Below are 16,524 nucleotides of genomic sequence, written 5' to 3'. Positions count from 1 at the left end.
TCCTTTTTTTTTTTTTTTCTTTTTTGATGCTGTCCTGAGAGAATCAGAGCGCATCCGTAAATAAAATATAGTTCATAAATTTAAACTACAAAAATTAATAAAAACTTGATGATCGCATAGAAAATGTGAACCAGAACTATAAGAATTTAAACAAATGTAAATTTAGATTAAATTAAAATTCATAACACAATATAAATCTATTTAACCGTGTGTATTTTTTGTTATGCATTTTAAAATTTTGTATGAATTTACATATTCAGAAGATATGAAAACATTTATAAAAAGACTAACCCATATGTTTAATAAAAATTATAACAAATGATTTCTGAATTAAACTGATGCAGGTTTAATCTGTATCAGTTTAAGTCCAAATTAAGTACATTTCTGTAAATAAAAATAGACTAAGATTTTATATATTAAAGGGAGAAATAACATTTTAGAAATACAGTATTTAATTTTATTTAAATTAACTGTTGAATGTTTTATCCTTTTTTATTTTTATAATTTAATTTGTAATTTAAAAAAATACACTTTCTTGCTACTGTTTACCTCAAGATATGAAATTTTTAACAATTAAAATGATTTTTTAAATCTATGTATACTGATAATAATCAAATACATATAAATCAATAATTTTTTTTTTTCATCTGTTAAAAGGAATATGTAAATAATTACAATTCTAACTCACCTCTGTTTTGAAAACTTAACATGTTAATGCTCGTTTTAGTAGAAAATTCTGAAGGAAACGCATTTAAATCATTCGAGTGGTGCTGATTCGTGCTGAATTCGGATATTGGATCTACAAGAGATTCTGGTAAACTATTTAATATAGCAGTAGTTATACGTCTGCGTTGAAAAGATGGTTCCATGTTTTCTTCGCGAACCATATTTAAATCCCACTTATTATCCGTGGCTCTGGCATATGTTCCTTACAAACTATACGTTAGAAGAAAACTAAATGCCCTGATATCGCATAAACGGAGAGATTTTTTTCGCTACAGTTTCCGCGCTTTTTCCTTCCTTCCAACGACCTCAGTGTTTGTGCTTGAACTTGAATTTTATACGCTTCGTTGAATTCTTAGGAAATTCAAGAGATTACACGAAAAACACACGAAATACTTATATTTTATTCTTAAAATATCTGTTTTTTGGATAATAATTTCTGTAATTTCTTTATATTTGAATATTTATGTTAGAAAACGCGATTTCTTTTCAAAGTTACATTTACTTTTTTCCTTATTTTTTTTGTAAAAGACGATAATATATGATTTAGTTTGTAAACACGTTCAGCATTATCTCAACTTGTCATAGAATGACGAAATGCATAGATTGAGAAAGTAAGAAAACGTCTGGGATCCAATTCTCAATGATTTATGGTACTTAGCACCGCTTTAAACTTCGCCCCACACATTCCATTCTTCTCTTGTGACTGAAAGTTTGGTTATAGTTTATTTTAAACAAATTTCACACTCGTTGGCCAAGCTATAATTTAGATCTGGATGCACACAGGAAATTATAACGTCTGTAATAAGAGAAATGTTTCAGGAAATAGATGCAACCTTGAAATCAGGAAGTATTTTAAAACAATAGCTTGTTTATAAATTTGTAAGCCTGTTGTATCTTTTTTTAATAAAGATTAAATTAAATTTTATGAACTAGTTACAATAAAAAAAAAACAAAAAAACTCAATTTTTAATAGAACGAGGGTGTTCGAGAGGGGGAACTCTAGATTTTCCCCTAGGCCCCGTACAATGCTCTCTCGACGGCTCTGAAAAGAACACATATAGCCTAAGTTAATTTGTTATTAAATATTGAATAAGTCTTTATAAATATAGCTGAAAAAATTAAGAAATGATTAACTATTTTAAATATTAATATAATGCAGTCTATGTAGCGAATGATTTAACCAAATTATAGTAGATCTGTTATTTTTTTAAATCATAAAATTTGAGACGATAAAATTAAATATTATATTACTAAAATTGGTTTAACCTGTTTTATTGAATCTATTTATATTATTAGATTTAATTAAAACTAAATTTGCATTAATTAAATGTTATAGCGTATAGGCCTATATCATTAAGGAGAATGAATCCCAAACGTAAAATCCTATGAATCGTTAATCTACGGTTGATTAATTCAATTGAATATGAAGAAAAAAAAACGAAATTTCAGAATAAATAATAAATTTAGGCCTATACATTATTTAGTATCATTTAAGAATGATCCATTTTTCAGAAATTTATTTTCAATCATCTCCTTATTAATTTATAATCAAAATGAAAACTTTTAACTTCTTATAGATTAAATTTGATTCTTATTTTGTGGGTAGTGATATTAAAATATATGTAATTACCTTTTAAATACAGTATATTATAATCAATGTGTCTTCTCTATAAATTTCAATAATTATTTACAACAAAATTAAAGACTGCAGCTGCCCTTTACGCGTTAATTACGTACCAAGAAAACAAGCGTACAAGGTTTATTCAAAATAAATAAATATTACATAATTCTCAGAATTAAAGGTTAAGAAAAGTCTTACAAATAAATCTTACGCATAATACAAAACTAACTTGATTACTAAATATGCTTATAAAATATAATATGCTACAAAACCCTTCTATAAAGTTCGAGTCTGAGTGGGAAATTTGATATATGCTGGTCATCATACCTCACTTTCAGCTGAACCATTGTGGGCCTGATAGAATTTAATACAAGTGTAAAAGACCTCTTAACGCCTGGAAAGTAGAAGCAAGACCTTTTTCATGCCAATCATTCGGTCAACTTTAAAAAAAATTCTTCTAATTAAAGAGAAAAAGCATTTTATGGCATATTAAAATAAACGTATCTTTAAATCTTCCAATACTATTAACATTGCTGATAAAAGCATAACACTAGCTTAACTAAATTTTCAAATGCAAGGTATTATAACATTTGTATAAGTACGGTACTTATCATAAATTTTATTATATTAATTCCAATTGTATCAAACTAATCCTTACAACCATATTTAACGTCTTCGCAAGTAAACTATTTGCACGCAACAAGCTACAGTTGGTTTGTTTTTCTCCTTTTTCCTCTTAATATTTGTGATCATAGATGATGCAGAAACAAAACTTCTGACGAAATAGCAAATTGCGATGTTTAATTCCGGTGACTGAGCATTATATTCAGGAGACTATGATTCACTTTCTATATCAAAAGACTGTAAGATATAAGAATAGCCTTCATGTAAACGACAAAGATGATAATTAATTTCTTTTAGATGTAATACTGTGTTATATTTTAAAAATTTCATATTCATTAACAAGACTTATTACATTTATTAATTATTTGAAATCCAATAAAGAATTAATAAATATATATTTAAATAATTATTTATAAAGAAAATAATGAATTAAATGAAGCTGCATTAAGTAACTATTAACTTCATTAACTACTCGTCATTGTCTCAAACAATCAGCATTGGTCTGAATATTTCATGTAGTAGGATAATAATGAATATTTTATTTTTATAGATGATATTCTAAAATACTTTTTTAAATTAAATTACAGCAATATCGCTAATTGTATTTAAAAATACAAATGTATATAGGCTATATTTAATTAATAAGAATATATAAGAAGATGAGAATAAAAGAAGATGAAAAAATATATATTTATAATTCATTAACATTGTTTGGTTTTTAAAAACCTTCAATATATTTAATAAAAGAAAACATTATATTATCATTACGCTTAGAAATCCCATCATTAGTAGGTTAATTAGAAACAGTTCCAGTAAAGAAGAGCGTTAACTAGATTATTTTTTGTTTTCCTTTTCTTCTTTATTTTGTGTGTGTGAAATCTAGTTATTTAATGTTCAAACTTCAAACTGGGCCATCAAGGGGGGAGCTGAGGATTTTTTCCCGGTCGGAGAAAATTTAGGGGCTGGTAGTGGTTCCTATCCCTATAAATTAATGCCATTTTTCTAACAAAAAATAAAATCTTTAAGATTTCTATTTATTAATAAAGAAATATTCTCTTTGTATTTAATTTGTTAAAAAAAAACGGGGGCAAAAGGGCCCACTCTACCCATATAGACCTTTCTATGGCCCTTCTTATAAGTTTACTATGTTGTAAGTACTGTACAAGCACACTTCGATTATCGGATAACTCTCACTTTATTACATGATAGGCCTACTTTTATATTAATAGATTGTTTTACGTAGATCGTATATTTTAGCCGGTCAACAAAAATTTCAAGCTATCATGAAGTGATGCTACCTTCCAGTTTCGTTTTCAATAACATCAAACTCGTTTGTAAAAATTAATTTTTATTTTCTGTGTAATCTATAGTCTTAATGAGTTAAATAATGTTTTATTCATTGCAGCATATTCACAGTAAAAAGTGAAAACTTTCCGNTTATCATATTTTTAATTAATTTAATTTAAAATATATGCTCTCCACCTCAAATTAGTATTATCTTGCCCCTGTATTTTATACTTTTCCTTTAACAATAGAGTCGTGCCGGTCATATATTTAACACCTTTCGGGGAATTTTTTAATTGAAATAACGTGACTTTCGGTTTACATCGGAAGTTTATATATAGTTAATCGGGGCCTCTTGCCTTACAGGTTTTCTTATGTGGTTTTGTCTTTTAGCTATCTAACTCCGATCTCGAGATTAAGGAACGGCAGACAGGCAGACGGACGACAGTGGGGATTTATAGGTCTACAATTTTTTTCAAATTTCAGCCCAAAAATTAACCTATATTACGAAGTTATAAGCTTAAAATAATAAGAAAACAATACATTTAAGTACTGATATGAACACTATTACCGAGATCAACTGATGTTATTTTAAGAGTTTCGATAGATATAACAATTTCAAAATAACATCAATTAATTTAAAAAATTCCGAGAATTGATGACTTTTACAAATTCTAAAGTTTAATAAACAATTAACGTTTAAAATTTNAAATAAAATAAATAAATAAGAAATATATATAAAGCTCAAATTATAAAAATAATGTTAGATTTATAAAAGTATATATACGTACTGTACAAGTGTATTTTACAGTAATTAATGCTAAGTTTGACCGATAGGAGTCCATCAACGTAAACAAAACTGACACATGTTTTGGGAAAGTTGATTCTTGGAAATTAATGTGAAAGTAATAAATATTTTTATTTTGAATTTAAACTGAAATATTCAGTTTTTCATATAATGGCTTTGCAATTGTTAAGATTCTGCAATATAACAGCGCGGTCATCAGTTTCATTGGTTTGTATTTTATAAATTTACATCATTTTTAAATTTATTTTGTTTTCTTTATAATTATCCAGTTTAGTTTCATATTGTGACGTAATTGAATGAAATATTGTTTATTTTTTTCAAATTAAATCTAAAATAAACTCATTTAAGACTCTAAAACGTCAGATTCATTTTGTTTATAATGCATTATAATAAATTTTGAATTTAAATAAGTAGTTTATAAATTTATGAATTGCATTGTAATGTAAAAATATAATCATTTTGACATTCTTTGAATGGAATATCAGTTTCAAAGTTCTATATTAATCCAAAGTAAATATCATTTTTCAATACTGTATTCTATTTCATTACTTTCATTCAGTTATTATCTTTGTAATTAAAGAGTTATTCATTAATTAAATGTACAGTTTTTGAGCCACTTTTGACACCCCTGTTATGTACAATAATGTACTTTTGGCAAACTTCTTCCTTTTTAATTATTTGTATAATACAATAGTTTATGGCCTCCTGACATTGAAGAAATGACTGAAACTTTTGCAAATATTTTTTAATTGATAGTTTATTCACGTCCTTATAAACCTAGTAAATAGGCTTATAAGAAATTCATATGCCACTAATACCACTAAAAAGATCCATATAGATAATGCCTCTATCCTCTCTGTCTCCAATGTGACAAATGATGTGTTTTTAGCAACCCCCCTTAAGTTATACACAAGTAATAGATAGCCCCAAATAATTCAATAATAATACAGATATTTTGATTTCTTATGAATTGCACTTAGGACAGATTTCTGCTTCAAGCTGATTAACTCATATCTTCTATTGATTCAGCAAGATTGTAATTTTGCATATATAACATAAATTATTGTAATAAGAAAAGTGAATAAACTGAGCAGAAAAGAGAAACATAAGAAATTAATATTCATATTTACTAATGATCTATTTATTTTTAATAAATTGGTATATTTTTTCAGCTTATAAAGTCTACTTCAATCACAGAATAATTACATTCTATATTTTATTATTTTGGTTAATAATTATTTTGATTTGAATTATAAGGCTTGTTTGAATGAAACATAGAGTGGACCGTGTAAAATGATGCTGTCACTGATCACTATAGCAGGATTACAGTATACACAACATAACAACAAAGTTGCATTGGCTGCATTCACACATGTCCCAGTGCAGAACAAGTTTGTGTATATCTTCCATACATTTTATGTGGAAAGAGAAGGCTGCTGGATGAACCATTCAGTTACAGCAGTACAGCAGCTGGAGTCTACAACCTTTCAAAAACTTTTTAAAGGCTCAAAAACATGGAAACTGCAAGGTGACATATTGGGGCTGTTAGGCAAATGCTGCATTGCTTCAAATGGAAGGTTCAGTAGCATTTGCCTTAAAGCCTTCATGTCATCTTGCAGTTTCCATGCTTTTGGATCTTTAAAAAGTTTCTCAAAGGTTGCAGATTCTAGTCTGTCAGCAAAGTCCAAGCAGCTGAACAGCTGTAACTGAATGGTTCATCTGGTAGCCTTCTTTCTATCTGAAAGATTTATGCAAACTTGTATCACATTGGGACACTTGTCTGAATGCAAGAGTATTTTCCTATAGCAGCTAATGGAACTTCGTCATTATGCTTTGTACATCATAATCCTGTTAACATAACCAATGACACCATACATTTTATATGGTCCTGTCTATGTTTCATTTGAACAACCTCTGTATATCATTTACTACATTTAATAACCTTTTTGTTTTCATTCTATGAAGTGACTATTTTAGTGAAAAGTTTTTTTAAAATGATTAAATATTTTATTTTACTTAATTTCTAGGGATATAGTTTTACTCATCATAATTTGATTAGATCATATGTTTCTAAACATCTTTTTTTAAAAGAAAAATGTAAGGTATTTAGTAAGGTAAGAACAATACTATGTGCATAGATGATAGGTTATATGAGAATATTAGAATAATTCTATAATTTTAAAACATATTTTAAGGGCAATGGATTATTTAGAGGTAGCACAACATTTATTTCTGCTCAACCAATTACAAAAATTCCTTCAAAATCTTCAAAATTGATTGGAGTTTGGCTTCTTACTTGTAGTGGAATGGTATTTACTACTGTGATAATTGGTGGAGTTACAAGGTAATATTAAGTTTTAAATTTTAGTAAAATGTTTCTAAAATGAATTGTAAATAATGTTTCAAACTGTAATTAATATGTAGTGTTTTTAAAGGTTGACAAAATCTGGTCTGTCTATAGTGGATTGGCATCTTTTTAAAGAATTTCCTCCATTAACGAAAGTACAATGGGAAGAAGAATTCAAAAAATATCAACAGTATCCTGAGTATAAAATGTAAGTTTAATGGAAGTAAATTAAAGACATATTTTTTGGATAATTTTGTTAAAGAAAGAAGAAATAGAAAACAATAAAAACCAGTAGTAGTAGTATTTTTCAAGTATGTAAACTATTGTGAGGCTAGTATAGCAATTTTTTTAGATGACAATCCAAATAAAATACAATTGAATCCACTTATTGTAATCATTTTAAACTTGTCTTTATTGATAACAATAACCAACTAAAAACATTAAGTAGGATAAATGTATAAGACAAGAACTGCATTAATGTATAGACTTGTGCAGGTCCTTGCCCTAAAAAAGTTTTTAAAGTGTACTTTAACCTGTATGTTTTGGGGCATGCTAATTCTGGAAACATTAAATGACTGATAATAATATCCATGATTATAATAAATAGATTCTGCTGTATCTGTAATATACACAACAGCCAAATTTTTTTTAGCTTTCCACAAATTATAAGATTATTAAAATGACATATAATGAAAAAATTGTAAGTTTTGTTATTTATTGTAATATTTATACTTACTTGTTCTTAGAAGTGATTTATTAATAAGAAAATGAAATNATGTTTGTTTAAATTAATTATTATATATAAATAGCAAAATCTCATTAAAATAAATATTTTTCTAATGTTATAACGATCTTGTTACGATATAGATTTCGTTTATTCTATTGTTAATTTTGTTTTATTATACCTGACAAATTAATCCCGTAGATTTCTTTATAAACTATAACAAAAGTTTACATGGATTATGTACTTAAATATTCGCATTATAGTAACTTATACAGGAATTTTTTCTATTACTATTCTAATGATAAAATAAATTTGATTGATTTAATTAACGCGTATGGATGTACTTAAAGACCATGTTTCCCTTTCTGATATTTTGAAATTCTGTTGGTTTAGTAGCGAGAAATACGGATATTGTTCGTATAATAATGCAAAGGTTTTCTTAATATTTTACGAAGCGTAAAATTGAGAAAAGAAAATAGTGGTGCAATGCCCGATACAGGCCTACATTCTAACTTTAGTTTTGTTAATGCTTGTAAAACTCTCCAGACATTTTTATTAATGCTTAACTACTTTTAGTTTCTATCCCATATTTTAAGTTATATTTCACAAATTTAAATTTTATTATAATATTTAATTGTTTATTTACAGTATATAATAATTTATATAATGTGCTTTTGTAAATTAAATTTCTTATTAAATTGTATATTGCTTATGTAAATTAAATTTGATTCTTGAATTTTAATGTCTTTTAAACCTAAAGTAAAATAGCAAGACTAAAAAAATAAAAAGAGTACAGTGAATTACTTAACTTCATTCGCCGTTGTAATTAAAAGACAATATAGTCTTAATAAATAAATTTAGTTTTATTTTGTTTTAGATGTGAGGCAGTCTATTAATTAGGTGTAAAGTATTTAAGGGAGAGAGATGTCGCGAAAAGTACAGTACACCATTGCACATGGTAGGAAGGAGGAGGTCGAGGAATTTGTTCTTATAAGTCTAATTATTAGTCATGTGAATAAACTATTAGAAAATATTTGCATAATTTTTAAAGTAATTTCTTTAATGTCGGGGGGTCCATGAACTATTGTACACGATGTAAGTAAAGAGGGTTGCGAAAAGAACATCATTGTATACAACAGGGAGATAGAAGAAATCAAAAGTGACTCGAAAACTGTACACGTACTGCAATTAATTAAGAGGACCAGAGTGTAAAGCAAGATGGAGTGGATGCTAGAGTAAGAGGTTGATAAGAAGGAAGTGCTGGTCATTCATGAGGTAAACATGATATATATATATATATGTACACGAAAAAGAGAAATGCTGAAGAAGAGAAAAGGGTGGACAGATACAGAATAATACGAGACGGGATAATAATGAAAGAGTTGAGTTGAGGAGATAAATTAGGATAGTGATAGATGTAGCTCTGTTTACAGTTTACAGAAAGTTTACAGAAAGAACCCGTCGAAGGTTTTCTAGTGAAGATAGTCGATGAAAATGTTCTGTTTGAATGAGAAATGGCCATTTTCGGACACTATATACGAAAAAGGATATTTTAAAGCACGGATGAAATTGCCTAGTAATTATCATTTCAGTCCACCGACTATTTGTTTTATTAGGAATTTTTGGAATCAAAATGTGTATCCTAATGGAAACATCCAGTAGCGCACCCAGAGAATAGCGAAAGGGTTCTGGCACCCCCAAGGAAAGGAACACTAAAAAGCTTTCCAGAATCTTTTCCTAATTAATATTTCTTTCTTTATTTATATTGCGTCGCATTTTCTATTTCTATACTACTTATGAATCAGGGTCACATATAGGACCCGGACGGCAGGTGTGGTTTGTTCGAACAGAAGTTCCTGACGCATACGCAATGTCATTTTGCAATGCGAAGAATAACGTGCAGTACATGCCGGTTCTAAATCAGTTAAAGTTAGGGACTAGGGAAACTTGGGTAGGAGTAACGTAAGTAACTAAATTAAGAAAAAATAACTACTGCTGACTTAGCTTTATTGGACATTGGAGACGTGTACGAATACGAATCGTAAAAGCAAAACAAAAGAAAAAAAAAAGGTCGACAGGTTGCGCACGATATTCCCGGATAAAACTAGTAGTTCACCCGGACAGTGAGTCGATTCCCGGGCGAAAACCGGACGGGTGGTAACACTAGTCACATAAGGTGAGAATTTTATTGAATTCGCATTAGAAAATTTTTATCTGCTCAACTCAGCTCCCTAAGATTACATCGTGAGTGCGCCACTGGAAACATCTGCATATTGATTCTTCATCTTCCAGATGATTCTCAAAGTAGATAACTTTCCTGGTAACGCTTGAATTCAACCCAAAATCTGAAAACTATCTTATTGCGTGTTATTTCTCTTTTACATGAACCAAATATTAGTTCATCAGCTAATGTAGACGCTTCTATCACGTATCAAAAATGGAAACAATCAAAATGATTGAGAAAGAATATGAATTAAAAAAAAAACAAGTTTCAGATGCATTAAAAAAAACAAGTTTCAGAGAGTAAAACAGATGCTGAAATAGATAAAGTCAAGATTCCATCCACAACAGAAGAATACGAGGTCTGTTCAAAAAGTATCGGACTTTTATTTTTTCCGCATAAACTAATGATGCGTGGGAGGCCTCTTTCAGTGGAGTTGTAGAGGGGACAGTCATGCACAGCCCTGAATTTTTTCCCGCCTGCAGGAAGCGTCAGTCGTTGGCAGTCGGCCTATGAGTGAGGACATGTAGCGAGCTCTCGTCGGATTCCACTAAGTTGGAAAATGACTGAACAACGTGAGCAGCGATATTACATCAAATTTTGCCAAAAACCTTGGCGATACCCGAGCGTAAACAATTCCAAGATTCAGCAGGCTTTCGGGGACGATCCTCGAGGCCAAAAAAATCGCGGCAGGCCCGCAGCAATATCAAGGTCATGTTGACAGTTTTTTCGACTCTCGTGGGGTGGTGTGTCGTGAGTACGCACCACGAGGCCAAACCATCGCAAAGGAGTACTATCAGGAGGTCCTTCGTCGTCTTTCCGATGCTGTGCGACGCAAACGACTGGATCTGTGGTCGATCAAAACTTGGCAGCTCCGTCGTGATAACGCATCCGCCCATTCTGTGCATCTGATTCGGGCTTTCGTCGCCAAACACAATACTCCTGTGGTTCGTCACGCTCCGTACTCTCCCCACATGGCTCCGTGTGACTTTTGGCTATTTCCCAAGCTGAAAATGCCGCTAAAAGGAACCCGATTTTAGTCGAGAGAAGACATTGTGCGGAATGCGACGGACAGGCTGTTGGCCATTCCAAAAGATGCGTTCCAGCAGTGTTTCCAGCAATAGCAGGAACGCTGGGAGAAGTGTATACACTACCAAGAAGACTACTTTGAAGGGGATTAGGGTTTTGTACCTCAAAATCAATAAATTTATTTTTGCCGACCAAAGGTCTGATACTTTTTGAACAGACCTCGTATTGTACTAAACACACTGATACATTTGTAGATACCGAATCTAACAATAGATTTAAAAAAAAAAAAACTTTTGTTCGCTATTTTATTTCGATAAAAATCTTTTACGCTGTGTAGACGGTAGACTAATGTACCGTGCAATGTAGATGCTGATATATATTATGGGGATAGTGACTATTGTCATCTACGCCCACAAACTTAAGCTTTTTGCCGTTTTATAATAATATAAAAGCTTTTAAAATAAAATCTCGTGGCAGGTGATATTACCAGTGGCATGCAGTCATTGGAGGCAGTGAATGCGCCGCTTCCCTTGTATTTTCTTTATAGTTGACGGGAATTTTAAAAAATCCGTTAAAATATTTGATATATTTATTCCGCTCTCCGATTTTATATTACTCACGGATTTCGATGTTAAACCGGTGATATTACGACTTCGTACATCCCATCTTTAAGGGGATGTAGAAAAAAACGTGTACAATTCTTGTATAATGTTAAAAAAATAACCGTTACTTCGGTAGCATAATTTACAACTAAATTTAATGAATGAGATGCACCAGGTACAGAAAAAGCTCTAGAATTTATTTTCCTTAAACTTACGATTTATTATCCGTTTGTCATAAATATTTGTCTTTACACATTTTCTTGAAACTACAAATATTCGAGTACAAAATAACCGGTTTCGACTTATTTCTACTTAAGAAGTAGTTAAATAATTAAGCGATTAGGGAATTGGGGACGTAAACAAAACCCTGATGAAAGAGCCGGAATTTTACTTAAACAAAAGCTTAACCGAACCAATCTCTAGCCGAGNTTGTGGCTCAAAATATATCTATTATAAATGTATAACACTTCCCCCGTGAGGGGGAGATTTTTCGAAAAATTTCTTCTTAGTGTACATTCTCTTGACGTACCCTATTAAAACGCAATCAAAGACGCAAAAACCCACATCTAAAATAATATAATAGAAGCCAAGTTCTTCACGGTAAGCCTTAATTCTGTCCCTCTCCCCTGGGGGGGAATATCAAAAAATCCCTTCTTAGTGTACATTCTGTTGACGTACTCTATTAAAACGCAATCTAAAACGCAAAAACCCGCATCTAAAATAGTATAAATAGAAGCAGAATTCTTTACCGTAAGCCTTAATCCTAACCATCTCCCTTCAGTGGGGGGAATTTCGACATGCATATTATATAAAAACACTGGTAGGAAACACATCAACAACAATTTTTTTCATTTTTGTATTGATTGCAAGTTTTTCAGAGTAGAATTAGTAAGAATAAAAATATTGTAGAGAAATATAATTATAACACTCTTGCTAATCCATCTTCAATAATCCAATCTCTCAAATTATCTAGCACACCCACTGTGATTGCATATGCACTTTTATTTCCACAAAAATGTTAGTCATGTCACTTGTCACTTATTCTGTTTTCATGTATACTTGATTTTAATTTTTTGCATAGTAATTTGCATGTCAATGCATTATTGCTCATCTGCCCCCAAAAAGAAGCAGTATTGAATGGTAACAAATCAAATCATTTGTTACCTTTAAGTCTATACACTCTCAGTAATCTGATACCCCTCTGTGCAAGAAATGACCAGATTAGCAGGAGTACTTCTATTCATCAGATCATAACTTTTAAGTCATAGTAAGTATTAAACTATAAATATGATCAAAAATTTTACATTAAAATTCAGGATAAGAATAGTGCAGCATATTCTTTTTAGATAATGATATGAGTATATCCTTTCAATATCTCAAATTAATCTTTTGAGTTGATGATAATTCATAAGTTGTGTCCTTCAATAAAAAATTGTTAGATGGATATTACATCTTGATTTTTTGTTTTGAGCATACATATTAAGTAAAACTATTGCATTTTATTATTTTCATAGAGAAAAATAATACAGTACATCGTTTTTATTTTTTATTTTTTTATAAATTGATTAATATTTATTTTCAAAAAATTTTAATTATTCAATGAATTTTTTTATGTTGTTATTGAATTTCACTTCATATAATTGAAATGTAAAATTTGATAGAAATATGCTTACACTTCTACAAATACATTTTTAATACTGGTTTATTATTTTGTATTTTGAATTAAAGTTATTTAGATATTTTTTATTCTGTATTATACACTATCTGTTCAAAAGTATCCGGACACCCTCCTAAAGAAGTGGATCTGGTAGGCGATGGTCTCTGATGTGTAACCGAAAGGTATAAAAGTGTTGGTAGTGGTTTTTGTCAGGTCATATTTATGCATTTGTGAGACAATGAGTAAGTCAAAGGAGCTTAGTGACTTTGATCATGGCATTATAGTGGGATGCCATCTTTGTGGGAAATCATTTCGTGAAATTTCAGACATTCTACAGAAACCAAAATCCACTGTGGGTGATGTAATTGTGAAGTGAAAACGTCAAGGCAGTGAAAGTGGAAAAAAATGACGTGACAGGCCGAACAAAATTAGTGAATGCAGCTGTAGAACTCTGAAAAGGGTAGTGAAACAAAATCACACACCCTCGTTGGTTGAAATCATTCAGGAGTTCCAAAGATCATCAGGCATTAGTGTTAGCACCAGGACTGTTCATCAAGAGTTAAAAAACCTGGGATTCCATGGTTGTGCCGCCGCTCACAAGCTGAACATCACTTTCCAGTATGTGAAGTTCGATTGCAATGGTGCAAAGCTCACCGTCATTGGACTGTGGACATGTGGAAAAGTGTTCTTTGGAGTGATGAATCTCGCTTTACAATCTGGCAGTCCAATGGAGGCATCTGGGTTTGGTGGATTCTCAGCAAGCGCTTCTTATATGACTGCATTGTATTGACTGTAAAGTTTGGTGGTGGCAGCATCGTGTTGTGGGGGTGTTTTTCATGGTTTGGCCTGAATCCCTTAGTTCCTGTGGTTGGAAACATGAACTCTAAGATGTATGTGGACATTCTGGACAATGCTGCTCTCCCAACTCTATGGTAATATTTGGGGAAGGCCCATTTCTCTTCCAGCAGGATAACTGCTCCATTCACACATCAAGACTTGCGCAGGCATGGTTTGACGAAATGGGTGTTCAAAAACTGGACTGGCCTTCTCAGATCCCCGATCTAAATCCCATAGAACATTTTTGGTACGAATTAGGACACAGATTACGTAGCCAGCCACATCGACCATCATCACTGCCAGCACTCACTTCAGCTGTGATGGACGCCTGAAAGTCAATTCCGATGGCCACCTATCAAAAACTAGTGGAAAGTCTCCCCAGACGTGTGCAGGCTNTTTTGTACCGGGTATGTATATCCACCACACATTTTATTTCACCGAGTAAGTTTTTATAATTTTATTTTTAATTTTAGCCCTTATATCGTGGCTAGCGATTCGGAATGTAATTGCGATATTGAAAATTTATTTTTAAAAAGTTTTGGCTCGAGATCATTTAATGAAAAAGAAAACATTATTAAAAGAGATTTGTTCAACATTTTCGCGATAAAATGGCTCCGTAAATGCATAAAAATGCAAAACTTGTTTTGTTGGCTCGCCTACTATTTTCAATTGAAATTAGTGTATGAAATAAGATTGGCTTGACAATTTAGCTGGCAAAAGACACGAAAAATCGTCTATTCTTCGTCGAAAAATCGTATTTGAAGCAATTTGGAAATCGAAGCGGAATAGAATTTAACATTAGTAAATAATATAAAATAAATATTGAAAATTATAACCAGATAGTTACGGTTAATAGTTATATTATATCTAAATAAATAGGTGTTATATGTTTTTATCAAAGCAAGAATTGGCATTTAGAGGGCGTATGGAATATATTGGATCTAATAACGGAGGTAATTATATTGAACTTGTTTATTTATTAAGTACGTCCGATAAATAATCTATTAAAAATACATTTAAAGAAAGAATTAACTGATTGCCCCTGGAAGTCGGCTTCTTATAGAAACACAGCTTCCCTGTCATCAAATGTCACGGCACGCCCCTGGATATTACACACAATTTCACTTTGTACTAATGTATAATTTTCTCATGAAAAATACAACTCATTGCTGACATTTTTACATGTTTATTATGATTTGAAATCTTACAAATCTAACTTGTATATCAACTGTCGAACGTCTGTTGTCGTGACCAAAACAAGGTAAAACGCATATAAGTTAAAAATTATCTTTATAAATATTATAAGCGTTACAAGGTACGAGAATCGAATCTAAAAAATTCAAAAAAATAAAAAATAATGAAGAATTATATGAAGAAAATTCCAAAATTTATTATCGAAAAATTAACACTAACGTGTAAAATATCACTCTTATAGCCTATAAAGCAACTAAAGGCAAAGTCTATTCGCACAGCCGTGTCAACCAAACAAGTTGACATGTAGACAGGCAGATTTCTACATGCCAACTCAAATTGATAAACATTTGCACATCACATATCTATTGTAGAGAGCAAATAAAAAATATATGAAATTTAATAAATTTTATTAAATGCAGGGCTGTGGAGTCGGAGTCGGAGTCGTGAAGTTTTGATATTTTAGCCGGAGTCGGAGTCGGATGGTAAGGAAAAGTCGGAGTCGGAGTTGGAGTCGGTAGATTTTTACGCCACTCCACAGCCCTGGCAGGACTGTGGAGTCGGAGTCGGAGTCGTGGAGTTTTGGTGTTTTAGCCGGAGTCGGAGTCGGATGATAAGGAAAAGTCAGAGTTGGAGTCGGTAGATTTTTACGCGACTCCACAGCCCTGGATAAAACTAACATCCTTATGTGATATTTTTGAAAATATTCTCTGAATCTCTCCCTGCAGGGAAGCAACATAAACCTTTTAAAGTAGATTGAGAAAATTTCGGCTTTTATAAAAAATAATCAAACTATAGGAAAGAAAAATAAACGAAGATAGAGGAGAAGAATGTTTCCCTTTGTTGAAACGGT

At 31.0% G+C, this 16,524-nt stretch overlaps 1 protein-coding gene across 2 annotated transcripts in view; it reads left to right on the top strand.

Annotated features, from left to right (window-relative positions):
* The first annotated feature begins 5,103 nt into the window (after nt 1-5,103).
* LOC111625332 (cytochrome c oxidase assembly protein COX15 homolog) overlaps nt 5,104-16,524 on the top strand; it is a 33,376-nt gene continuing 21,955 nt past the window's right edge. Inside the window, exons 1-4 of one of the 2 annotated variants that reach the window (XM_023368462.1) lie at nt 5,104-5,270; nt 7,091-7,177; nt 7,259-7,407; nt 7,499-7,618. In XM_023368462.1, the coding sequence (XP_023224230.1) occupies nt 5,214-5,270; nt 7,091-7,177; nt 7,259-7,407; nt 7,499-7,618 (413 nt within the window). In that variant the 5' untranslated portion in view covers nt 5,104-5,213. The remainder of the gene's footprint in view (nt 5,271-7,090; nt 7,178-7,258; nt 7,408-7,498; nt 7,619-16,524) is intronic. The other variant, XM_023368463.1, reaches the window with a different exon arrangement.

The sequence above is a fragment of the Centruroides sculpturatus genome, unplaced genomic scaffold (genome assembly GCF_000671375.1).
Source record: "Centruroides sculpturatus isolate CEXI.00-Female unplaced genomic scaffold, Cexi_2.0 scaffold428, whole genome shotgun sequence".
NCBI classification, from domain to species: domain Eukaryota; kingdom Metazoa; phylum Arthropoda; class Arachnida; order Scorpiones; family Buthidae; genus Centruroides; species Centruroides sculpturatus.
The sequence above is the reverse complement of the archived record's forward strand: the minus strand, read 5'-3'. Positions and strand labels throughout refer to the sequence as shown.